This window comes from Sparus aurata, chromosome 20 (assembly GCF_900880675.1).
Source record: "Sparus aurata chromosome 20, fSpaAur1.1, whole genome shotgun sequence".
In the NCBI taxonomy this organism is placed as follows: domain Eukaryota; kingdom Metazoa; phylum Chordata; class Actinopteri; order Spariformes; family Sparidae; genus Sparus; species Sparus aurata.
The window spans coordinates 10,233,716-10,261,430 of record NC_044206.1 but is presented as its reverse complement, the minus strand read 5'-3'; the positions used below and the strand labels follow the sequence as shown (position 1 = coordinate 10,261,430).

The window sequence follows — 27,715 nt, the reverse complement described above, 5'->3', positions numbered from 1 at the left end:
TAGTTGGACTTGGAGAGGTCAGACAGATTAGATTCACTTAAAGGGAGAAGGCTTGGAAACACAGGCTCGGCTCAGGCTGCTTATCAACACCTTCACACGGGGCTACTGTGGCTACTGCAAGGGAAAGGCAACACAGCAGTCAGAGGGTCAGTAACTGGAGACGACTGTAGGACTAACTCATGCATCCAAAAATCTGTGTGTTATTTGTGTTGTAAATGCAGACAGTTGACATGTTCCACACCTGGGTAAAAGGGGAATAAAAGATGTTTTATCTGCCTATTTATCAGATAATTGATGCACTACTGTGACCTTTACTCTACTGATACGGACTCTGATACTTCAAGTCAGGGTTACTGCTAATATAATTACCATACTGATCCAGGTCAAATGATCTTTATGCAGATTTAAACTCTGTCTTCTGACCTGCAAGGAAGTCAAGTTTTCAACAATATAATGGCATCAATTTGTGTTAGGGGTTGGGCTATTTTGACCATTTTTTATCGTGATCTGTCTCGAATGCATCCATAGTCTATGACTGCAGATTGGAGTATTTAATGTCCTATTGCTTCTGTTTCTAAACTTGACATAATCTCATTAACCAGCAGGTCCTCGCGACTTAAACATACAAATACAATGATGTAACCAACTAGATGACTACGCTGATTGGATGAATTACTTCAGGAGGCTCTTCCTTGGGTGACATACTGTATTGTCAATAATGCAATGTGAGCTTTTGTTAGCAAAATGGAAGTTGAATAGCTTGTGCCAAAATGAAGTAGCTTAAAGGCAATATTGTGTTTAATGGTAAATGGATCAGAATTTAGATTGTGAACTGTGATTGTGACAAAGTACGTTCTGATATTATCGGCCCCGCTATTTCGTTTACAACTGGTCAAGCTTTAAGCACACTCATTTTAAAGCTGCAAAATGTAAACATTTAAGAGAAAACATTCAAAAATGCCCTTAAAATTATCAAGAGAATATGTTTAACAGTTCTGACATTACGATGTCCGCGTATTATGTTACAGAGATATCAACTAAAGTTAGCATGCTAACCAGCTAGCCCCTTCCCATCCTGTTTCAAAGCTCCTGTGCTAGCAGTGTCCTCTGAACTCCCAGTCCTGACCACTGGCTGCATGTCTAACTGAGCTAGGTAGCAAAAGGCAGCTGTAGTTAGCAGCAGTTAGCAGTGACTCTAGTAATACTGTATGCTTCCCCCTGTTTAGAGTATGAATTCAACAGATGGCCAATTCTTATATAATGCACTTTGAACAGTGTGCTAATGCACACTATTATGGGAATCCATGACCATTAGACAAACTTTTCATATTTTACCCCCATTCCACATTGTCCACTCTACAAACCTCAGCTAACCACTGTCAATTTCAGTTCGATGTTAAAGTGTTGTAAGTGGTGGTGAATGCTTACCGTCTGCACATAGAGAGAAAGTTACCACCACACGACTGAGTGCTAATGTAAAAGTACTGCAGCCATTCTTTAGATGTAACTTTACACTGCGACTTACTGTAAACTTGAATCACATGAATCACATAAAGTTGGAAGAGTGATGACAAAGCGATCCAACGTGAATTGCATAATACCACTTTGGACATGGAGCTAATGAGCAGACCTCCCTCTCACGTGACTCCATTGTTCAACTTTCTGTTGCTTTACTGTTGTGCAGAATGGAGACTGTGCATGTACTATTGTGCCCAACTAATGTGCACACTTTCAGCTTTCTCACTGAAGTGCCCTGCGGACAGTCGCTTGCACGCATTTTGGGAAACTGGAGCTCTCAAACGAAGCCTGGGCCCTCCTCCAAAATCTGCTCTCTATGAACTATGGTAACCTCGTCACAGCTGCTTTCAATTACAACACAGAGGCAGGGAGCGGGGAGAAACGGAGAGAGACTGACAGAGAGGGAATGACCGTTCGTGGGTTTTAAAGGAAAGAAATATAAATACAGAGATGTTTTGGGGTGGGGGGCTGGAGGGTAAAGACTTATCAAAAGTGCCAAAACCAGAAAAATCGCAAGGCTGGAGATGAATGGAAAGATTTCGCTCGAGGAGAGCCGTCGCCAAGCTTGTGAGGTCACACGTGCAGAGTGAGGACCTATAACCCACAAAAATCTACAGACAAGACTTCCAACTAGCCGAGGGGGGAAAAAGAGCCACACACATAGAGCCTGATTGTAAAGCCACAATATAGAATCCATGTTCTGGTGAAGTCTATGTGCTGAAGAGCTCTTTATGTGGTCCTGTTGAGGGCCAAATCTACAATAACAATGTGTTCATCGAGCAGACTTGTTTGTTCATTAATACACGCCTATGGATCACACATGGCCCATACAAACTTATCATTCAGGATGTTTACATGCACACAAATTACCTTGAAATTACTCATTTTGAATCCAAATGAGGGTGTTTACATGACTCTCACAAACATTGCCCTAATCTGGTAGTAACTGAGAGATCAGAACACATGTGAAGTTACTTATATTCAAAGTTCTTGTAAAAGCAACCCCAAAAAGCGCTGCATCACTGAGGCAACGAAAAAAGGGTCGAGTTGCAGCCCGGACGGAGCGCAAATAACAACAAACAAAACAACAATTGTTTTGCCGGCATCAGCTGACCTACAGCGAACAGAGCCGACCCCATCGTGCCTCAGTGAAGCAGCAGCCGTTGGGAGGAAAAGTGTGTCACCGCGCACTGCATGTGACTTCTTCACAACAAGAGATCCTCGCTGCACAGCCGTGGCCGTGCTGCATCAGAGCGGTAACCATGGTGACCTACTATCAGGAGTGGAGAGGGGAGTAAGTGAATACGGCGGCCATAAGCACAATAGAGCGGCTGTTACCGGCCACTCAACGCAGGGAGGGTCCGCCTCAAAGGGGTTGCAACAGTTGGCAGCTTAAGGCATAAGGTAATGGATACTGGACCCAGATGAAAGGAGCTGGAGAATAATTGAGTGACTCAGCCCATACTACTTCCCTAATGCAGCTGATTATGGGAGCTCTTACGCTAACATTAGACCAGGGCAAGTGCGGGCAAGACAGAGGTAAAAAAAATAAATAATGGCTTTCATTTATTTTTTTACCTCTGTCTTGCCCGCACTTGCTCACTTACATTTATCCAATGTGTATTGATGTGTCAAACATCATGACAGAGCAAGATGCTTCCTTGCTGGCAGATATTTAAATACAAATGTTCTAATATGAGTAATAATTTTGTCTGGCTGGTGAAATGTGAGAAAACAGTGAGAATATTCCTTCAGAATTTCCCAAACAACCCATGATGTCATAAATTAATAAAAGCTCTTCGTGTCCAGCCAAAAATATTCAGTTTACTCTCATAGAAGACAAAAAACCCCCAAATCCTTACATTTCAGAAACGTGAATCAGTAAATATTTTGTATTTTGCTTGAAATATGATTAAAATCATTGATAATTAATAGGGCTCTAATTTACGGTCGTTTCATCAATCCAGGAGAGGGAAAGTTGATGATCCACACCTACAAAATGACCATGGAGGAGAATATGCATGTGTAACTAATGTTTAAATAAAATCGTGACATTTGTGCCATGTTATTCGTTATCACTAACTATTTTTGTTGTAGAAACACATTTTATAATAACAACAGTCCGCATTTTCTTTTGGACAGTTTTAATCATATCCCAGGACGGTAGAAGGCATCCTTGTTTTTGCCACGATCCTGTCACGACTCTCTTTCTTACCAATTTTCAAATGGATGACAGCAAAAATCAATTTGGCTGTAAACAAACAGCCCGGTGTCATAGCTTGCGTCTGTTTGTAGCAACGCCACAAAGGGATCACGACACACCTCAATGTCCTCAAGGCACTGGCCTGGTTAAACACAGGGGAAACGCCCAGAGTCAACCATCCTGGTTAATTCAACAGTGACCTTTTTGCTGGTCCCTGCGGGGAAAGTTTCCTATTCAACACGACTCCCTCTCGAGTCACTTAAGGACTTGCAAATACAATAAATCTACATTAGAGCGCAAAACAATGTGCTAGTCACAAAATTGCTGTTGCTAGATATGGCCTCTTAACACTCTTAATATAGTGCATTGGGTGATATGTGAATGATATATGACCCCACTTTTTGTGAGCAGTAAGCTTGAGATCAGGTCACCTGTGGTTGTCGGCCAATGTCTGTGCTGATTCACTGACTGTGCTACTCTGGTGTGGCAAACTCACCAACCCAGATAACCATAACCATGACATATCAGGGTTTAACCAAGAAAATTAGCTGATTAGCTATTAGCTGAAGTGGTAAAGGCATGGCTCATTGTCTCAACATTTTTGCAACACGCTGCTCTGATTAATTACTGCAAAGTGATTGTATAATGTTATCGATCAATCAGTGTCACTAAGCCTTAGCAGGGATTTAGACCAAAAACAGACCTGCACTGGTCAGAGCCTGTTAATTACCCGTGAGACAACAAAAAGCAATACAGGAAGTCCAGTTTGAGTAACAGTTTAATGCGTTTAAAGGCTTATCAGACACCGGCACACTGCACAACAGTTTGTAATGCAGACGGCCAGGACTTTACAGAAAGTTATCACTGCTCCAACTATTTTAGCTGTCGTGCAATCGTAAGGAAACACGCATGTGATCGCCCTGTGCACGATCATGTCTCACGGTACTGCAGCATGGTTGAATCAACAGCCTGCCTCAAATCAAACGAATAAGGCCTAATCTACCCGGACATGGACACTTGTGTCTTTCTAAATATAACATCAAACGACAACCATTCTTTCATTGTATAAACTCAAATACTCAATTTCATAACCGTACTTCGAGTTTACGTTTGCTAATGATGCCGCAAACACAGATAAATGTTTGTGTCTGCGTCATTGTTAAAAAAAAATCTCAGTTTCTGCCCGTCCAGACAAGAAAAACTGAAAACGGCGTCTCTGAATATCCTCACCCTGGATGGCGTTTTCCCAAAGTTCGGTTTTCACTGAAGGAAGGCCACAAGGCGTAGAAAAAGCTTTGTGTTAAGAAATAGCCACGTGCGTGTGGACAGGGCCTGAGAGGGCTTGTGTTTTCACGCAGAGCTCCAGCCGGTCTTAATGCGGCCCTGGAGGTGCAAACTGGATCCGTTGACGGATGTCAAGTTGTCAGATCCTTTTCATTTGCTATGGAGAGAGGGAGATCTGGCTGTGCGTTGCATGATGGATGTGAAGAGTTGACAAACCAATTGCTGGAACTGAATTTGCATAACCGAGACTCAACTACATGCAAATAGGACAGTCTACCGTGACACGCCAGGCTCACTGGCTGTATATCTTTATATTTAAGTGACAGGTATGAGAGTGGTATCAATTTGCCCGAAAGTTAATATTCCCATGAAAAATCAAACCACTGTTTTAATAAGCTGAATACTATACTTACTAAAACTTTAATCATTTCCTGTAACTTATGACTTAAGCGGAGACAGTCCATTTCTCCGAAGGCGCCGGCACTGTCACTGTAAAAAATTTGCAACCAACCATTAGAGTGACGACTGTGGACACCACTTGATTGGACCAGGCCAAATTCCTTCCTCTAAAGCTAAATCAAAAACTTATCTAAGGCTGATTTCCGGACAGTAGGACGTGACGTCCTTATCACAAGCAAAACAGAGCAAATGTAAACTCTTGTGCATCACCTGCGCAGGGCCAAATTCTGACTTCATTCTGCATGATTGTTAGTTTATCTTCATGCAGATAGTGGTTATAGCCTATGACACCCTATTCATATGTTATCTCCTTTAAGTGTGCTACTATCTGACCACATTAACCTGCAGTAAACTTGCACATGGGCCAGTGAGTTAAAAGATAACTGAAAAAAGCTTCCACAAAAGGGCTAAAACCCCTTTGCTGAGTTCCCTGACATCCATCACATGCTGTTTTTTCCCCGTGCCTCAGTTTCAACCTCTCTCTCCACATCAATCTCCCCAGCTCTCTCTTCCCGTCTCTAGAAAGCCACTAGCATGACTCTGGGAGGCAGTTTCCTGTTTGCAGAAGAAGAAGGAGAGATTTCCTCCTCGGAGCGGCTGCTCGCTGGACACAGTGTTCTGCCTTTGCACAATCACAGGAACCCAGGGGGCAGCGCAGAGGGCCTTTGCACTCCTAATTTTTGCAGATGCAGGCACACACTTAATGTACAAAGCAGAGCGTGCTTACGTTGCCCTAATCCAATCGCTGACATATCACTCGTTTAACAACAGGGCATGTATGTGAGTGTGCGATTAACCATGCTTGTGCATACCAAAGAGCAACCAACTACTGCACGCTCACACACACACACACACACACAAATGTCTGCTTTCTCCATTACAGTCTCTCCTGTTCTAATTTATTGCACAGGGGAAATTATGAGTATTCCAGCTGCCCTGGTTCTCTTTGGTCCTGAGTTTTGGCTGTAGGAAGAAACATCTCTTTGTAGACTCTACTGATGGTGTTACTATCAAATAAACATTACAGAGCTGGCAAGAAGGCAATGACTGTGTAGTGCATCTCTGCCAATTACCCTGTCTATTAACAACTCCGCCTGGTTTATCTTCTTACCCGTGATCATTTTCATTTTCAGTTCATCTAATCATCTAAAACTGTTTTGAATGAGTCATTCTATAATGCAATTTATAACATGTCAAAAATACCACCCAGAATTCTACGAGTAATGGCCAACCGTAAAGTAACACGAGAAATTCTGCGACTGAGTGAGCTAGCAACAGTTGGCTTACTGTAAAATGTTCTCAGATGGACAGTATTTTAGTCTTGAAACTAAAGCCTCACTAACACTAGACTTTTGAGGCCGGTGGGGATTTGCGGGATAAATAAAACTCCAATATCAATATATCAGAAGATATGCACACGCATTTTGTAATGACCTCTCAAATGTGGTTATCAAACACAAAGATATGTAATAGAGGCAGGATATTTCACAGTTTGGCAATAAACTTTATGGTCTTGCAATATGCAAAAATCTGGAACCCACTGAATTAATAATCGGAACAAATCGGGGGCAGGATATTACCAGAGAAACCAACAACTGCTCTTAACTGAAGCTGCTATTAGCTAGTTAGCTAAGCTAGCCATGTAGCTTGCGCTCCAATTGGCCTGGACTGGGAGCTTGCCACACTGTGGTAGTGTTGTTTACTACTGGACTACTACTACATTTTATTGATAATTTCAGTTTTTTTAATGGATTAAACTAAAATTCTTACATATTGCAATTTTAAATGATATGAGTGCACTGAAACAGTAAACCTCACAGGGAAATTAATCATTATAAATGACCAAAATGATATTTTTCTGCACCATAATCACTTAAAAATATGAAGTTTCATATCAGCACATATTAGAAAACATAGCCTATACACCAATACAGATTTATCTTTGATAGGCCAATCTGCCTGTAATACTTGCTAAACTGAGAAGGCTGCACTATATATCAATATAAAATATACTAACTCAAACACATCATGCCCTAGATTTTTTACTGCTTCATACAAAAGCAAAACATGCGCTGGTCTCATTTTCCATGATTAATCTCCAAGAGATGTCCGTAATAAAACATAATAGTCCGATTTAAGGGTTCTTGGACGGATAAATGGGAGCCGAGAAAAACATGCAGACTCTACAAGCGCAACGAACCACAAGAACTCTGGATCAATTTGTCCAACAAAGCAGGGCCTCCACTCCTCTACCTCAACAATCACCCTAATCATCTCTAGAATGAGTAATTCTTTCCAAATAGAGCTGTTCAAGTTATCTGTAGGAAATTGCTGTATTTCATCGTACCACAATATGTGTATAGCCAAAAACTTAAAACATCAAAATGTCTTCTTTTGTCATTATCACGCAGCCATATGAACTGATATATTGTTCAGTGCTTACTTAAAATACGAATAAAGCATTGGTATTGCAGATATTCATATTTAGGCATCAGAATTGCCTTAGAACTGGAAAAAAGTAAATTGGTGCATCTCTAGACTCTAAGCTCATTAAGTTACCAGTGCACCAAAGTCCTAAAAAAGGTTTATTTCTCGGCTAAAGAGCCACATCCTGCTTTAATGAACAGAGCTTCATTTTTCTACAAAGCCCCTCTTATTTCTTTCTGATGGTCGACTTTTTACTAGCAGCACTGTGTCATCCATTATCCTTTAAATGCTGTGGGATTGCAAGATTGATGGCCATTGAAAAGTTGGTCAAAAGAAGATAGATTATCTTTGTCTAGGTAATTCATTATTTTAAAAAAAATCATTGTTGCTTCATCTGCTACTGTCGAGCACAGGGTGCACCCGCTGTCTGCCCGATGTGCCAAACACAGTTGACGCCCATATACAGACACTAACAACAACAAAAGCTCTCATGATGAAAACATCCTCTGACACGTCTCGCCCTCCTGTCCAAATCAAAGCCACTGCTACTTCATGCGTCCGGTTACAGAGAGGACACTGTGTGGCATCACACGACAGCATAACGGCCCCAGTTAACGAGCCTAAACACTGGAGAACACACTATCATTGTTCGGATATATACTCTTTTCTCAGACAGTGGATCCATTCACTTAACTGCTCAGACACTGCAGTGTGTTTTTAACTTGGGGGGGGGGGGGGGGGGGACTCAGACAGATACTTATACATAGCTTACTCACATTAATTTATTTAATATGTTTCACGTTTTGATGTCTGGCGGTTGAAGCTGGCCGTCTAATGGGGATGCTCTTAGTGCCATTATATCGGCACAGAGCAAAAGTAAAAACCTTTCTGTCTGTCGTCTATTGCTGCGTATCAGTCCTGTTGCAATGTGTTCTTCATCTCTTTGCCCTCAGTTGACATCTGAACTCAGCTGTACGGGGGCAAGTATGAGCAGACAGGTCCTGGGCAGCAGATGTCTGGACCCTGGCTTGTGCAGCATCAATACACTGTTATAATTTGGTATCCGTTATCAACCGATATCGTCTTCTGTGGGCCCACACAAAGTCTGTAGACATGTCTCCACCTCTCCTTGTGCATGTGCGTGACAGCTGTTTTCAGTTAGCATTAGGATCAAAGTTAGTGGTCCAATGTGACATTACCCCAAATATTTGATTTACTGGTGAGGAACTTATCAACGTGGATAGCAGCGAGGTATCAGGCGAATAAATACTTCAATGACTGCCACACAGACAGAGGAAGTATGTAAAATGTAAAGTGTGTGAGCACTTGGTGGGCTACCTGAGGAGGCTGGAGCATCTGTAGTCCCTCACATTGGTGAGGAAAAAAATCTCAAACTCAAAGGTTCTACTAAAATCTACTATATGTTTGTTTTGGCCAGATTAAGGGAATTTAAGGTTGTTTTGATGCATTATGCACAGGGCTGTAAACTAGCGGTCGCCACTCGCCAAATGCGTCTAAAATATTCCCCTGGCGACTTAATTGTGGAGGGATACATGCCACGGGGCGGGTAAATGTTTGTCCTGATGGTCGTGCTCTTGCAATAAATTATGCACGATATAGCAAAACACTGTAGTAGCTGTAAAGTGATAAATTATGACGGTAGCAAACGTTAGTGCTAAACCGGCTATTTGTTGTGTGTCGCACTGAAGTAGCTCCCCTGATGTCACCGCTGTAGAAAATAGTTCCCCTCAGAAGCAACGTAGCGTGCGCGTCACCGCTCTTTAAAAGTTTGGCGGAGTGACTGTGAGTCAATGACGACACCTCTAACTCATGAGCTGAGGGAAGTTGTACTTAAGATGCGCATAATTTCTAAACGACTTCCTTCAATTAGGTTTCAGTATGATAATCAAGTGGCTTAATATGAGAACAGTTGTCACGTCACAAAACGTGTAAAACCATGGGTCTATCAAATTCAGTGTAAATGTTATTATGGTACAGTCTCCACTGACAAGTCTATTACAGAGCCTGATAGTTATTTAATGAGTGTTTCCTTTGTCAAAGTTTTGCACTGTTCAAGTTTTCAATTTGCAATGTTATGAAATGTAATTAATAATATTAAAATGTATTTCTAAATAATACTTTGGCCTCTTTTCTAAGCATGTATTGTTATATAATACAGTTATCTCCATGAAAAGTACTGAAACAGATGTATATGCAACAAAAAAGGCAATTTATTATTTGGCCAGTAGAAATAGTAGTAGTACTAGATTAGTTAGTAGTAGATTCTTTCATCTACCGGTCCCCTTGGCAGGTGAGCCAAAAAGTTAGTTTACAGCCCTGATTATGCACAGATCCAGGGTCAGATTTTGGTCGCACTGATGCGTCTGAAATACAGCTGATGTTTTAAATGGATTGTGTTTACAATCACTGACATAATTGCACCTGAATTATGCCCTGGTGCACCTAAATGAAAAAGTCAGGTGCACAAGTGCATGCAAATGTGAAAAGTAAGTCTGTAGCCATGATTATGTTTGCCTATTTCTGCTCAAAAGCAACCTTTGCTATCTTAAATAAATACCATCATCTATAAGGGGAAGGTTAAAAAAACAACAAGAATTTGCTGACTCCCACAGATTTTCAATCAAGAATCACTATTGACACCTACAGCAAGACCGATCTATCAGTCGGCCGATGTTGGCCACTCACATATGTATGTATAAGTATGGCTGCATATAACATCCAATATTTGCCACTACAAAAACTTTTCTTTTGTTTTACAGAATGCTAATGTAGGATAACTTTATCCTTCATTAAATTCCCAATGAAGCCCACAGTCTCAGTGAAATGATGGGCCGTAAAGGTTTTTTGTTAAACTGCAACACAACCTGCCTGCGTTACATAGGTACAGTATCTATGTCACAAGGGTTTGATGGCCACATTTGCGGGATCACTGCAAAAGAAATGTACGAACATGTTATGCGTTACCAAGAATATCTGTTACAATATCGGAATTCCTTTTACTTCCCAGTTTCCGTATTGGAACTGAAATGGGTTGCGGTCTGCTGAAATCTGAAAACAACCAGGGTCAGCCCGGTAATATTCTTAACTGAGAGCAGCATTTCTGCGATGTTGTAGCTGACAACACACACAGCAAACTCACATCCCATACAGCTGACATGTCTGAAATCCAGTCAAATTACAGTTTGAGGAGGCTCTTGCAAAAAATCTATAGGTGTCTGTTGACAGTGTGGAAATATCCCAGATGACATTCCTACCGCATATACAGACACTTATTTTTCTTACAGAATGGGACCTCCCAGTGAGAGACAGTGACTGACCCAACTGAAGGAGAGTGCCTTAGAAAACTGCACCATCATTGAGCTGCTAGGTGCTGCTTATATCCCCTGCAGACACAGTGACAACACTGCTGTCTGATTCAGTGTTTTTGGGGTAGAGGACAGACGACAAGGAAAGCAACCCTCGCCTCTATCCTGCTTGTATTTACATACACAGCGCCATAAGCCTGGTTGTCAGCCATTGAGAGTCCTCCCTGTCATCACTTTCTCTATCAGCTCCTGTGATTACTCGTGCAACATTTTCACTGCTGAACAGCTAGAAAGCGAGCAAAGTAAAAGTATGTTGAAGGGGGTTTTTGTGTTAAGCTCTGGAAAGTCATGTCAGGGAGAGTGGAAGTGGGGGGGGGGGGAGTGTGTTTGCTAGTCTGCTAACGAGCTCCAGTGAGCGGTGCTGACTCGGGTACTTGCCTGCCAACTGTCTGATTGGCGAGCTGTTTCATCCGATTGAACTGCTTCTTCATTTTCGCTCCCTCGCCGGTCCGTCCTTCCGAAGTAACGCTTCAAAGCCGGGGCTTTGGTTTGTCATGAAGTTCACAGGGCCTCTCCCCCTCGTTGTTTTCAAATTTCCCCCCAGGCTGTCGCTATGACAGGGAAAAACAAGCGAGAGCCATGGAGCGCCCCAAAGCCAATTAAAAATAGTTTGTAGCCTCGCTAGCCCCCGGAGCTAGCCTTTCCCGAGTGGAAATTCTAGAGGAAAGTTCCCGTTGGGGGCGACGGCATGATCCGCGAACCTCCTTTTTGGTTTGTGTCCGCACATTAAAGTCCCCAGAGTGCGCCGTGGCTAACTTTTCACCGGCTCCGGCGGCTTTTCATGGCTCTTCTCGGTCGCTGTGTTGACCGTTAGCCGGACGAGCTAACGTTACCGAGCTGGATAATCCGTTCTTCTTTTTCCCGGAGCAGAGCAGAGCGGAGCAGAGCAGAGCAGGGAGCTGAGTGAACAGCAGCAGCGGCGGCAGCTCACCTCTGCTCACTGCCAGCACAGAGAGGAGGAGGAGGAGGAGGAGGAGAGGGAGGGGGGGGGGGGGGGGGGGGGGAGAGCGGCAGGAAGTAACGTTGGAGCACCGCAGCATCTGCCAGACAGCAACACCTCCCCCTGGACACTGACAGGAGGAGCCCAGGCACACACACACACACACACACACACACGGAGCTCCGAAAATCATTGACCACTATAAAAACAATGGCATGATAATATAAAAAGAACTAATTGACAGTAATTCACACACTGATGGCGGTGGCTGCCATGCAAGGTGCCGACCAGCACATCAGGAGCAGTTTTTTGGGATTGAGTTTCTTTCCCAAGGACACTTCAACCAGGGGAATTGAACCAGCAACCTTTAGATAACAAGACACTGGCTGTACCCCTGAGCCACAGACACCCCTGGAATTGTTTCGAAATGTAAAAAAAAAACAAAACAACTTAAACAAAACACGAAATGGTTCCGTACAGCTCATACAGCGCATCCAAATCTCTGCAAGATGATTGTGAAACCCTATTTTTTAAACGAAATCTTTCCTGTGACCGCTAAACTGAAAGTGTTAAAATGTGGGATCTCAGGGCTCCCAGAGGCTAGGACTGGACTGGACAAGACGTTTTGAGCCATTATATGTCATTTTTAAATTTTCATTCACTGATTTTCAATGCCTAAATAAACTGAATAGCAAACTCATTTTGTTTTTATGACTGAGTAAACAAACCTTAAAGGACAACACAGTTCTTATATTGGTTTACTTTGTTTACATTTGGCGGACCCTGCCACCTTTCTAGCTTCAAACAGTGTTTGTTATTACTGAATTATTATTGCAAATATTCAAACTCTGAGATTGAATTTCTTCTCATAATCACCATAGTGATACAGCTGTGGTTCAGGGGTAGAGCCAGTGTCTTGTCATTGGAAGGTTGCTGGTTCAATTCCCCTGTTCTGCTTGTCCAAGTGTCCTTGGATAAGATACTGAACCCCAAACCTGCTCCTAATGTGCTGGTCGGCACCTTGCATGGCAGCCTCCTATCAGTGTGTGAATGTATGAATTACCATAAGTTGCTTTGGACAAAAGCGTCTGCTAAATGTAAATGATACTACATGTCATCTTTTTGTAGCTGTTGTTTTTAACTACTTCAGTGATTCAGGTGAATTCTACACCACCGTTTTTTGCTGTAAAGCTCCAGAAATGTTTTTTTGGTCAACAGGACACAATTTAACATTATGTTATGCAACGTTATGTAGAAATTGGCATTTTGTGTGATCTGGCGCCCCCTACAGTATCTTATTGCAAAACCAATGTGGTAAATACAAATCCCATGGAGAGTGGCTGTGACAGAGGCTCCACTCACTCTATTACAAGACAGTGTATACTATCAAAATGATTTAGAAGCTGTTATTCTAAGGTTAAAAAATGCAAGTTACATAATGTTGCAATGTGTATTGTATTAGGCAGCAGCTGCTAAAAGTATGGCAATAATTGCTTGCACACTCTGGAATCAACCCATGACTGTGCAGTATTGTGAGTACATCCAGTTCCATTCCAATTGATTTTTTGAAAAAGCTGCTGAAGTTTCTTCCACAAATCTTTCATGTGACTTTCTACATGCTGCATCGGGCTCTCTGACACACTCCTCAGATGCCACAAATGAAGTCTTAATTATCTGAGAAGCATCACCACTCAAAAACATCAACGATTGAACATGTCAGCAGGGCTTCAGATCCCAGATTTCACATAGGGCTTGATGTTCTGTCACTGTTCTGCACCTTTTTTGTTTTCTCTTTCATCATCATTGTCGCCTGTTTGCAGATGTTTCTTTCAGGTGATTTGATTTCTGATTATTCTGTAGAATGGCATCAGCTCCATTTACCACAGCATGAATTTGGTGAAGAAGACGCCTACTATACTATTTTGAAAATAGTAATAGTAAAGTACACACTCAATAAAAATACAGGCTTAAACCAAAGTGACATTAATCAAGTTTTTGTCTTTATCTATGGTTAATATTTATCGATTTCAGGTTAAAAGTCAATCAGTGCAAGCCTAAATCTGTCTAACAAAAGATGATGGTCATTGTAAACACAGACATGGCTTAGACATTTAGACACACATTTTAACACATACAAACACTGCTGAGACGGTGCAGCGCGTGCATTTGGTTCTAATTTTATTTTATTTGCGCGCCAAATGAGAGCTTTTTCTGTGGTGCCTTTATTCTGAAAAAATACGGACCGGAAGTGTCATCTGGTCGGAACTGTCCGTTCACTTCTGGCCCCGTGCAACTTGTTATTAGCCAGCAAAACATTACCCCCTCTTTAAATACTGCTCACTTTAACCCAGCTCGTAGTTTTTCTTCCACATGCCTTAGTTAAGTGACCCGATAATGCTCACGGTTTTATTCTTCTTCCTCCCCGTTTTGTTATAACAAGCCCACCTGTCAAATCGAGCTAGCCAGTTAGCTAGCTTGTTGCAGCTAGCCAGTGTATCGTTAAAGCAGGTGGGCGAGGTTTTTTTTTTTTCTTCATGTTGGCCACATAACGTTGGGACAAGGATCATCAATGGCTACTCGGCAACCCTTCACAGACACGGATACTTCGGATGAAGCAGTGAGAGCGACCTGTGACGATGCAACCACATGCAAAAGGTGACAGCAGGATGTGCAGTAGCCAAGTCCATAATTTAATGTTACTGTCATATGGCATCATGCTGAGGTAACTTAAAGGTGCTCTATGTAGTTTTGGTCTAAACATTTCAATCAGAAGAGAAACCTTCATTTTGACTGACTTGCTATGCCTTAAAAATATAAATAAACGCTTATCTTGACTGAATAAACAAACTGACTATAAAGGAAACACAATCTAATACTGATTTACCTTGTTTATATGTGGCGGACCCTGCCACCTCTTTAGCTTCAAACAGTGTTCTGGGGACTTAAGTTTCCTCTGAGAACAGCTTGTTTATTCAGTTAAGGAAAAATATTATATTATAATTGTATTATCCAAACTACATTGTGCCCATTTAAGGGTGCTTAGAAGTGCCCTGCAATATAAACAAAGTAAACCAGTATGAAAATGTGCTGTGTACACTCTGTGCATGATTTATTAAGGAACAGTTTGTTTGATATGAATGGATCAGAACATATAGTATCAACCAGAAAACCCACCAAAAATGGAGCAAAAACACTGCACACATCTAAAAAAAGTTCTGCTTCGTCTTGATTCTTTGAAATCATTCCTTGAATTATGCGTGTCACCCTCTCATCGGATGTATAATTGATATTCTAGGTTTGCCACCAGTAAAAGCTACTGGAAGGACCCTTATATCCAGTACTTCGCAAGATCTGTAGGGGAGCGGAAGGCACCTGAAATCAACAGAGGTGAGTGATACAGTCTCCTCTTTTACACACAGTTTTACTTTAATCAAATGTAACTCATGTTGTACAATTCATAAAGTTAATAATTGGTACTACAAGCCACAGCATCAACAGCATGTAGAATGAACATGGTCTGCAGAAAGATGACTGTCAGTATAACCAGCCATCAACACCATCACTTTACAATGTGCTTACAAAGAAGTCATCAGCAGTAAATCCTCCCACCCACTTTGTCATAATGTTTAAAAAGGCCTCCATATTTGTGTTTTTTGGATATGTCAATGTCCCTTCATCTCATTTGGCAGGTTACTATGCCCGTGTAAGAGGGGTTAACCATCTCCTCGACGCGTTTATAAGGAAGGCAGAGTGTGACTGTCAAGTAATCAACGTGGGTGCTGGACTGGACACAACATTTTGGAGACTAAAGGTTTGCAGCTGCCCACTGGTTTAAATGGGATTTATCAAGTGACTCCTGTCAGATTTGACTAAGCTGTGTCAAATACATGGTATTGTCTTCACAGTGTTACACAATGCACAGGTGCTCAGTGTGCTTATTTGTGTGTGTGTGTGTGTGTGTGTGTGCGCGCGCGCGCATGCGTGTGTGCGTGCGTGCATATGTGTGTGTGTGTTACAGGATGAAAACCTCCTGCCACGGAAGTTCTTTGAAGTCGACTTTCCAGCAGTTGTGGCCAGGAAAATACACAATATTAAGTAAGGCGAGCGTGTTATTATTATAGTTATTATAGCTATTATTAGTAGTGTTTATTCTCATCCACTGCACCATTGGCAGTACATCACCAGAGCAGCTGCAAACTTAAGAACTGTTTGTTGATGTTTTTTAGACTTCATTACATAATAATAACGTAATAATTGCATAATAACAAGGAAAATCAAATTTCTACTGTAGGCTTTAGTTTGCAGTTTACAGTGACTGTCACTGTAAAGAGGTACATTAAGCAGCACAAGTGTATGATGTTGTCTTTTATTTTTGTGGTATTGCAATGTGTGGTTGAAAACTGTAGAGGGAGACAGAGCTCCTTGTCAACAGAAGTGAAACATCACTTACTTTACAGCTGATGTACAACATAGTCCAAGGATCAGTTGCTCTGTATTTATGCTGTATGTTATCATGTCATGTATGTAAGGATGTTTATTAGATATGAAATATTCCTACTAACAACCAGTGTTCAGATTAAGGTCTTAATAAATATTATTAAGAGTAGTTCAGTCAAAAGTAGGTAGAATGCAGCAATATGTGCATGTATTAGTAAGTATCACATTTTCTACCATGAAAACTAAGCCGAAAAATATATATAAAAATTTGGGTTCTTATAAACTATTGTCAATAACATAAAACTGAATTTTTGTTGTGCTTTTTCCGACCACTACCGACACATTATAGTATTATAAAGTTTGATTAACACATACAATAATTTCAACAAAATCTAAACACTGAAACCTAAATCAAGGTAGGATTTACTGTAGAACAGTTGAAATATTTATAGACTGCATTATTTTTAGGGAGGTTTACCTAATAAAATAACAACTGAGTGTATGTATATATACAGTATATGTACAGATTAGATGTATTAGTAACAATCTATGGGTGGTTGATAGACATTGTTTGAAGCGTCTGTAGCAGAGTGTAGCATATAAAGTGCTTTGTTGGTGTGTAGTTTAAGGTTAATTGTTGCTTTCAGTTGTGGTTATGAATGGTAACGATGTATTTATATATTTTCCAGGACAAAACCACCACTCTCCAAACCCCTCATTGAAACCCACTCCACTGACTCCTTACTTTTAGGTAATGATCAAAAGTTACAACCATTAAATGAAATATCTCTGTGGTCTAGCTAATAATACTGTTCTTGTCACAAGATCTTTGTTCAGTAATGTTTCCAACTTCTTTCTGTTGTATGTTTGTGTTTTTCCATACTAAGATGCCCACAGCCTCGACTCAGACCGTTTCTGTATCATCGGGGCAGACCTCAGAGACATCTCTAATTTGGATGAAAAACTGAAGAAGTTCCAGCTTAATCCAGAGTAAGTTAATATACATTAGCTCATCTTTGTTTCATGCTAAGCGAATGCTTTGATTTTATCTGAAGCTGGTGTTATTTTAGTTAAATAAAGAAGTCCCGTGTACTTCTCTCTGCCACTTGTCATTTGTTTTGCCAGTATGTCTCATTAAGTCCACGAACTGAAGCTTATCTCTGTTTTCCCAATGTGAGCAAGTCTAGATAACAGAGTCACTAGCCCCATTCACACTGCCGTTTGCATGCGGGGATCCTGCGCCAATTCTCCGCCTCCTCTGTGTGAAAGTTTCAGATGTGGCGAGCGGTGAAATTTTGCTCCGGCGCTGATCCGCCTCTGGAGGTAGTATCAGGGCCATATTATTGGCGAACCGAACCAATGTGAACAGATAAGATGGCGGCGCGGAGCGGGGTGTGTCGATCTACTGTCTGATAACTGCACAGGTCCCTCACTCATCTTAATAAAGAGAAATTTCCCACAAAGCAACGTCACATGACCAAACAACAGTAACATAAAATCTGTAACTGTCTTTGGCAACTTATATGAGGAAAAAACATACCACAGCTATAAGTGGAGAAGCATCCGTCCTCCTGTCTGCAGGGTTCGTACGGGTGCTTGAAATCCTTGAAAGTGCTTGAATTTCAATGTTGTGTTTTCAAGGTCTGAAAAGTGCTTGGATTTTAGTTTAAGTGCTTGAAAGTGCTTGACATTATGACTCTGTGTCTTGGCAACATTAGGATCAGACTGGATAGTTTTCTTATTACAAGGAGAAATAAAATAAGTGTGTGTGTGTGTGTGTGTGTGTGTGTGTGTGTGTGTGTGTGTATCATCACACATGCAGCCTGGTAGCAATAGAGAAGGATGGCTGCGGAGAAGGTGAATTTGATGCAATTTGGACTGATGACACGTTCAATATTAATAAACTATGATGAATAAGCGAAAATCTTATAAAAGTTTATGTCAAAAAAGAAAATTACAGGGTGCCCACAGGTCTCTCTTTGTCCCGGTGCAAGTGTACCTGAAGAACGCCAAGTGGCTTCCTTTTTTTTTGGATAAAACTTTGTGTTCTCCTTTAATTTCTAAAGTTTTTGCTATCATGAAACATCATTTTAGATGTTTACAGCATAATACAATGTACATAATTGTGATAAAAAGTTAAAAAAAAAAATAATAATCATGAGTGTATATATATATTCCTGTAGATATGTATTTTACCCCAGCGATAAGGTGCTGGAAAATTTTGTAAATGACCCTTAAAAGTGCTTGAAAAGTGCTTGAATTTGACCTTGAAAAATGTGTACGAACCCTGTGTCTGTCACTCTTCGTCACATTTCTGCTCGAAAAACAGCATCTGTCACCGGCAAAAACTTTAACTCACCGAGTGTTTGTGGTGAAAATAAATCACTGTGACCGTCAAACTTCCGTCCCCGCGACAGCTTTCAGTTTTAAAAAAGTAACTTCGTCACTTTCCAGGATGTTTGTTGGGTCAGGATCTCAATCATTACACCTTATAACAGCATCCATATCATTATAAACTGTGTGCAGGTTTAGATTGACTGGGGTACACTTGGGAAACACCTTGAAAACACACCGACGTCATCATCATGACGCGTACCGACACGCCTCTTTAGGAGGCGCAGCGCCGGCTTTCTGTGTGAATTACAAAGCGGTTCATCTTTAAGGCGGAGATGCTTCGCTCTGTGTGAATCACCATCGGCGGAGAATTGGCGAACCAAAGCTGTGGAGATAATGTGGCGTCGCTGTGTAAAAAGGGCTACAATTTAATGAGTCAGTATGACTGCAATCTAGATGCATGTCTTACGCCTTGATTTGAAAAGAAACCCCACCTAAAATGTAAGTTTTGAGCGTCAAACACTCAACACACCGTGGGATGTAAAATGTATCTCTCTGCTCAGAATGTTTAGCTAAAATAATGCTACTACAATGAAGGCGGTGGCATGTGTACCAACCCAAATAGTGAGAAGTTTCTGCGGCTGATTTGATCATTTTTTCCACTGTGTAACTTGTCATTATTGGAATCCACTGTAACTGACATAAATATAGCTCTCCAGGGGAAAGATTTCGGGTGGAGTTTTATCAGAAATAGTGGACCAAGACGCATCGCTCTTTCACAAAAGGATGTTGGAAAGCACAGACATCCTTTTTTTCTATGAAAGGATGTTTTCTATGGCACGGAGAGCTCAGGCTGGCAAACTGATTCACCTCAGCTCATAACTCACACATTATTACGTTTATTTATCCAGGGAAGTTTGACAAAGAGAGAGGCTCCCTTTCACAGGAAGCTGCAGGGTGTGAATGTGTAGGTTTTATTAGCTTTTATTGTTGAGGAGAGAGGAGTCATTACTTGTTTGTGTTCTGCCTACCATCTCTTAAGGTTAGTGTGAACATGTTATGTTCCCCTCTGAACATAAAGTATTTTATTGTGTTAGTAGTTTCAAGATCTGAGAATACAAAGAGTTTTTATTAGTTTTATTGTGCCATACAGATTGAAGCAAATCCTGTGTTAGGGTTGTGTGTACAGAGGAAATGACTTTAGACTCTCTTCTGATCTACTTAGGTGTCTGAATACTTGATACTGAATGAAACAAATCTGATTTACTTTGATGCACATTTAGATCCAGATCAAAAAAAAAATCTCACATTACCCAATAAATATCACATTTGAAGAATTGTTTTGCCTTGATAGAGGAATGGTCTGTCTAAGTGTTATGTTGTTGTTAAGTGTCTTGTCATCACTCCCAGATTACCCACATTGCTCGTGTCAGAGTGTGTGCTGGTCTACATGACGCCCTCCCAGTCCTCCAATCTTGTTCGCTGGGCAGCAGAAACCTTCCACACTGCCATGTTCATCAATTACGAACAGGTAACAAAGCAAATGACTTTATGTTGGGACAGAGGAAAGAAAACTGTTGTTTGCTTCTGTTATCCATGGCACATCCTAAAGGAGACATATTATGTTCATTTTAAGGATCATAATTTTATTTTGGTCAACTACCAGAATAGCTTAACATGCTTTTAATGTTTAAGAAGTGCTTTAGTTTTCTCTTTTGTGCACCTGTGGTGTATTACTTGTATTTTCTCTGAACAGTATTCAGTTAGAGTCTAAAGTCTTTTCTTAACTTTAATATTCCTCATTGTATATACAATTAGTGGATGAATATGGCTTCGGCTGAGATTTAATAATGTGGCCTAAGTAATGTTCCATATACACGATATGATCTGTGTATCCAGGTGAACATGAGCGATCGATTTGGCCAGGTGATGATTGAGAACCTGCAGCGACGCCAGTGCACCCTGGCAGGAGTGGAGATCTGCCAGTCTCTGGATTCTCAGGTAAACTGTCAGGTGCTTCTTGTACATTTTAAGTTTGTTGGGTTTTTTTTTTTGTTTGTTTTTGTTTAGAATATCCAGACATGATGTATTTCAATGTGTGTTGTTTGCAGAAGGAGCGGTTTCTGAAGACAGGCTGGGAGCATGCCGATGCTCTGGACATGATGACAGTCTACAGCATGCTGCCGCAGGATGATGTGGCAAGGTAAGCATCTTCAAAAGGCGGGGTAGAAAGCATACTGACTGAAGACATGATGTGATTAGCATGGTTTATAAATAGCCCAGGCCAGGAAGGCTCTGTAGCAAGTGATTAAAATTGCCCAGACATCATTATTACCTATCGACCAAGAATCCGTGACATCTGGTATGTGAGATGTACAGAGCCCAAAAGATACTAAAAGACAACACCCATTGCAGCCACAGTCTGTTCACCCTACCACCGTCTGGCAAGCGATACAGGAGTATACACCGCTGTACCAAGAGACTACAGAGCAGCTCTTTCCTCAAGCTGTCAGACTCCATAATTCCTCTTCTACGCTTAATCTAGAAAGTAGTTTGTTTTTGTTTTTAGCTGTTTGGCAAATGATACAGAAGTATCCATCTCCATACACCATTACCAGGCAGAGGGGTCCATCGTAAAGTGTGACATCCAGATTTTTGGATCTTGAACCATGGGAACTTAAGCTCAGCCGCATTAATTTTGGCTATTTTTAAAAAATCTGTTTAGTCGGTAGTACCCCAAATGTGAAGTCTAGCTAACGGCACAACGTTAGCTAGACTGAAAAACTGTTTAAAATGAAGTCCTTCATTTATGTTATTTCTTGTAGAATTGAGCGTCTGGAGTTCCTGGATGAGCGGGAGCTGTTGCAACAACTTCTTCAACACTACAGCATCTGCTGGGCCACAAAAGATAAACACAACCTGGGTAATTCACAATCATGTTACTTTTAAATGAATGAGTAGCTGTAGTAGGAAAAATTAAGCTATGACTGCTCAGTTCAAGGGTCATCTGTAACCACTATGGCGCCATGCTGTCCTTCTAGTTTATTTACTTAGCTTTACTCATATGTGTTTTTCACACATCCACCCATCCGTCCAGCGTGTACGTGTGCTGTGGTCATTTACAAGTACAGGTCGTGTTCTGTTTCCTCAGGTCTGTCTCAGTTGGCATTTTGATTGTGAGCCTGTGCCGCTGTTGGACACACTTTACACGAGTGTAGGCCAAAATCAACAACAGGAGAAGATGCGTAAAGGGAGACTACGGGAAAAGAGGAAGCCCTTCTTCTCCATCAAGCCCCCATCCGGGAGCTGTTCCGGCGTCAAAACTCAGCGATCAGCAGAATGTGATTTCAAGAGCGTCCTTTGTGAGCCAGTGTCGCCGAGATGAGAGGTGATATGGCTGTGAGCTGTGAAGATGTTTGTCACTACACTGGCACTGAATTACCAACTGTAATACAAGTTTGTTTTATTAATTTGCCTTCTGACATATTTTGTAATTCTGTGATGACGCAATCGCTTAAAACTTTGTTGGAGCTTAGAGAATGTGCAAAGTTTGAAGAATTTCAGATGTCATATATTTGTCCTTGTCTGGTTTTTATGTGCCATTTTGATTTTATTTATTAATCAGTTGTACCTCCCAGATTCATTTTCTTACAAAAACCTGTATGCATGCCGTAGAAGTAGTGTCGAACTAGAGTATGCTACAAGCAAGTACTAGTTAATTTACAGTTGCCTTTAAAGGGTAACTCCGGGCAATTTTAGACATTAGAGAGTTTGTAGCTTTTGGGGAATACAACTGCATATGTGGAAAAAAAAGTTGTATAAAGTCTTTTGTGTCTCCAGAGAAAGCTGCATTTAATTGCAGAAATTGCCTCTAGTGATTTCACCCTTGGGCAGTGTTGCATTATGGGTAATGTAGGCACCAGGCTCTAAAAATGGGAGAAGAATGTGTGGAATTAAAAAGATGACATCTCAGTTAAATTCATCATCATCACTGGAAGAAAAATATATCAGATAACATGCAGCTCCTTCTGGAGCCACAAAAGGCTTTATACTACTTTTTTCATGTGTGCAGTAGTACTCCCTAAGACCTGTAAACACACTTTAATGTGTAAAAGTACTCTTTAAAATAGTTTCTATTCTTGGTCTTAGTTTTAAAACTGCAAAGAGGACATGACTGACTAGTTTGTGATAGATTATATTTGAACAATGCTGATCAAGTGCAGTTGAATAAAAATTTCCTTTTGCTTATAACCGTGTCTTTGTTCATTTATGAACTTTGTTATTGACCTCATATCTAATTATCAGGCGTCTTATCTGCAGTGATAGGGAAACATCAGTATAAAGAGCTGATTGTTGACACGTTTCCTACAGTGTTTGGTTCAACTGAGACAATCAGGCAACTCCATTGTCTCTCTTTTGGACAGATGTGAAACTTGTTGACATTCTTCTGTATATCACAATACATACGCATACTGTATTATATTAGTCTATTTTGTTATAACACGGTACTATACTTACTGCTGTATTTCTTATATACTGTGTTACACAATGTGTTATATCGTTGTATTAATCTATTATTTTTTACTATATCACTACACTGTACCTTATCCTATATCACACATTCCATATTTATTTACCATATTATATTATCAGTGTTGTAAAATGTACTTGAAAGTCAAACTTAAACATATTGTAGTGAAAGTTTACATAGGTAAACATGGAAGTCATACAAACAATTAGTGCATACAGTGTATACTGTATATACCCGGCTGATTAGCATTCCTCAGATGATTTGAATCTGTGTTTTTTAAATCCAATTGCTGATAAAAATATTAATTTGAAAATGTTGATAATGTTGTTGTTAATTGATTGGAAAACTCAATTAAAGTACAAGTACTTTAGCACCGTACTTAACTACATCTCTTGAGTAAATGTATGTAGTTACACTAGGTATATTGACTTTCTCTGTATTCTATGTTATATTTTCTATAAGGTGGTTTTATAAGGTGTCATTTTCATTCGTTTTCGTTTTTCTGTCAGGGTTGCGGGATGTTACCGCTTTTTATCCCCCCTTGGGGTTTGCGGGGCTTACTGGGGCCAAATCCAGTTCAACTCATGGGCGAAGGCCAGGGCACACCCTGAACGAGTTGCCAGCTCATTGCAGGACCCTTACTGATGGCAGTGGCTGCCCCACAGGGTACCAACTGCACATCAGGAGCAATTCTGGGGTTCAGGGGATCTTGCTCAAGGATACTTCGGCATGTAGCTCAGTCCCACCCCAGGGGATTCAAACCAGCGACCTCCGATCACTGGTCCACCAGCTCTACCCACTGAGCTACAGCCGCCCCGTGTCGTTTTCATTACTTAATAAACAAACTGACTTTAAAGGACAACAAAGTTTACTGTTTTACTTTGTTTACATGTGGCAGACCCTGCCACCTTTTCTAGCTTCAAACAGTGTTCTGGGGACCTTATTTTCCGATTATAATATTGACGATCATGACGATCATGAATCGATCATGAATCGATTATTAAATTAAATTTATATATATATATATATATATATATATATATATATATATATATATATGTATATAAAATATATATATATATATATAAAATATATATATAAAATATATATATATAAAAAAAAATATATATATATATATATATATATTTTTTTTTTTTATTGTAATACAAACTGGAGTACTCCTCTTACTGGCTTCCGCTACATGGTCCACAGTCTGGAGCCAAGATATGTTATTCCATCCCAGAGCTTTTTCACACTTGATTCCAAATCTTTACAAGGAGACAAACCTTTCCGTGCAAGAGTCCCTCAACTCTGCTCACAGGGTAGCAATAATCTGCGATGCCTGGACATCCAGAGCTACAGTCTCATGACTGACCGTGACCGTTACAGCTCATTATGTCAGCAGTTAATGGAAGCTAATGTCCTACGTACCTCAGACGAGAGCTATGGATAATCGCCACACAGGCGCAAATATGTATGAGCTTCTCAAAGCAATGGCAGATGAGTGGGGAATAAAGAAAAACGCCCTGGTTCTTGTCACCGACAATGCTTCTAACATGAGTCCGGCTGCTGAGCTTGGCAACTTTCTTTTAACAGTGAAACACTACATTTAAAACAAAGTAAAAAATTATAATTTGGATATTACAGTTACACTATACAATATTGAAGGTGCTGTGAGGTGTTACTCAAAAGAGAAGTAAAATAATTCAGCAGCTAACTGATGTTAAATGGAAGATCAATAATCGTTAATAATCGAAAATCGATTTGTAATCGAATTGAAACTGCGATAATCGGAATCGAATCGAATCAGGAAATTGGGCTGATTAACCACCCCTAATAAATATTCAATTCTGACTTTGAATTTCTCCGAAACTACATAGTGCCCCTTTAATATCGATAAATACCTTGTTTCCTTTACCTCAATGATTGCTGTTTAAAAAGACTTGCTGCCTGATCGATTGATGACACCACTGTGACCCCAATTTAATGCTCATTTTGTTTGGCACTGGCTGGAAAATGTTTGCTAACAAGCACTGGTAGAATGTAACTCAGTATATTTACTGAGCAACATTACTTAAAGTGAAACTCTCGCCAAAATGCAACCTACCCTTGTTTTGTGATTGAATATGAGTCAAACCTTCGTGTAAAAGCATAATTACAACAAAAGAGGCACTTTTAAGATTGACCGTATTTTCGTTTTCAGATCAAACTCATTTTAAATGGGAGTGCTTGGGGCAAATTAGCGATAGCATCAAAATCGCTATCCCCAACCCTAACACTAAGAAGGCTCGACACAACATGAAACTTTGCTCGTAGTAACACCAGGGTCTCTACATATGAAGACGAGCATAAATCTCAAAAGTGCCTCTTTCGTGGTATTTATGCTTTTACATGAAGGTTTGACTCATGTACATTCACAAAAAAAAGCCTAAGTTGCATTTTAGCATGAGTTTCACTTTAACTTTAATTTCGAGGTACTTTACATGCCCTCTGTACATCTGTACCCCTGTCCTTTAAACGGCGCTCTCCTGGAGAGCTATAAGAACCACACACCGATCTTAAATCACTCATTTGTTGACAGACTCCTCGAGCAAACCCTGGCCGGCCAGCTCTAGGTTCACATGTCACCTAGCAACGTCTTCATCACGTATACATTCCCGTTCTCCCTCTTGGGCTTTAAACGCGTCAGCCTGGCCTCAGTTTTCAGGGCGATTCTGGTGACAAATAACTCAACTTGTTGCTTGTTTGACCTGCAATCATCTTAACCACAATCAGGATACATCTGTGCTGTCCCCGTCGCCTCCCGGGCCACACTCCGCAAAAAAAATCCTCCACACAAATATTTTCCACACCTGAATTTATGACTTCCTGTGTTTCTGAGGTCAAAATCTTGGTGTAACCATTTGGCTCCACCCTCTGACCCTCCGCCCTCTGACGTGCATCAAAGACATCACCAAATCGTCCAACTTCCACCTTAAGACCATCTCCAGACTAAGCATCTGTCTTTTTCACAATGTTGCAGAGTCTCTTGATCACACTTTTATTCCATACCGACTTGATACTTGTAATAATTCAATGTTAAAAAGACTAAAGTGCTGCACCGGCTCCAAAATCCGGTTAAAATTCCCTCCACAGCTCGGTGCATCCAACCTTCTCCACCCTTACACACCTGCTTTATGTAATTTGCTGAGCTCTCCCCTGCCTCAGGCGAGCCCTAATTACTAAGCTGTATCATGAAAGTGTTATTTTGGCTGCTGATGTTGTTCTTTGTTGTGATCAGTGCTGCTATCACCTCTCCCCACACCGTTATCTCTCATCAAGTGCTGATTTTCCTTATCCTGATTTGTAAAAATGTCCTTGACTGACACGAAAAAGGCGCTCACGGCATGATCACAACGTGTTATTGTCACATTTCAGGGGGAAATATCGCACTTTTGACTTCGTGTACTACATTTATCCTAACAGCATCGGCTATTATTCACATTGCAGATTTGCAGGCTAATTGACAAAATCGGAGAGGGTTATCTCAGAGCTGTCCTAGAAAGTCATTAAACATTAAGCTGACCCATGGGGTGATAGCCACAACCCTCTCTTATCTATCTGATAATAAACACGTGTGGAAGAGGGTTGCTGTCAGGGTTGTAGCTGACATTATCGTGTCTTCTGTTTACCTGTATATATATTTAATGGTATTCTATGGAGGAGGGGTTATAGTGTATAAAACCTACATTTTGGGAGGAATTATAGTACTTTTAACTCCACAACATGTGGTCAATAGGTTGATTTAGTACTGAGTTTGGAGATTATTGGTAAAAAAAATCTGAATTAACTAATAAATTATGATATATTATCCAAGCTTAAGATAAGTAATTCAAATTAGAATGACCTGTTCTAGGTGCACACAGTTAAACACATAGTTATGCAACATAACTAATTAAAGTCTAGATATCTACTATACAGGATTATGAAATATACTTCTACATACCATACTACATATTGAGTTATCTTACTTTTGGCAGTAAATAGATTGTGATGTGAATACTTTTGTTCTTTAGGTTTTTGTGACACTAGTTCTGCAACTTTTACAGAAGGAAAACTTCTGACTACTTCTTCCACCGCTGCGGCCAAGTTTGCCTCCTCAACTTAAAAAGTGATATCACATAATGAGGGTTGGGTTCAAAGCTCCACTTTCTCGA

At 40.6% G+C, this 27,715-nt stretch overlaps 2 protein-coding genes across 2 annotated transcripts in view; one reads left to right on the top strand and one right to left on the bottom strand.

Annotated features, from left to right (window-relative positions):
• arhgap17a (Rho GTPase activating protein 17a) overlaps positions 1-12,223 on the bottom strand; it is a 36,040-nt gene extending 23,817 nt beyond the window's left edge. Inside the window, 1 exon segment of the mRNA XM_030400186.1 lies at positions 11,656-12,223. Within this exon segment, the coding sequence (XP_030256046.1) occupies positions 11,656-11,708 (53 nt within the window). The 5' untranslated portion in view covers positions 11,709-12,223.
• A 2,219-nt stretch (positions 12,224-14,442) lies between these two features.
• lcmt1 (leucine carboxyl methyltransferase 1) lies at positions 14,443-23,239 on the top strand. The gene is made up of 11 exons (XM_030401320.1): positions 14,443-14,872; positions 15,513-15,604; positions 15,907-16,028; positions 16,236-16,312; positions 17,344-17,405; positions 17,542-17,644; positions 20,399-20,519; positions 20,888-20,989; positions 21,100-21,191; positions 21,814-21,911; positions 22,140-23,239. The coding sequence occupies exons 1-11, from the start codon at positions 14,787-14,789 to the stop codon at positions 22,160-22,162; spliced, it is 978 nt and encodes a 325-aa protein (XP_030257180.1). The 5' UTR covers positions 14,443-14,786; the 3' UTR covers positions 22,163-23,239.
• Positions 23,240-27,715: the final 4,476 nt, after the last annotated feature.

Excerpts from the sequence above, each read along its gene's own strand:
- lcmt1 (XM_030401320.1), top strand. The coding sequence starts at position 14,787 with ATGGCTACTCGGCAACCCTTCACAGACACGGATACTTCGGATGAAGCA. Across the intron at positions 14,873-15,512 it reads GATGCAACCACATGCAAAAG|GTTTGCCACCAGTAAAAGCT; the intron begins GTGACAGCAGGA and ends TTGATATTCTAG. Across the intron at positions 20,990-21,099 it reads GCCAGTCTCTGGATTCTCAG|AAGGAGCGGTTTCTGAAGAC; the intron begins GTAAACTGTCAG and ends TGTTGTTTGCAG.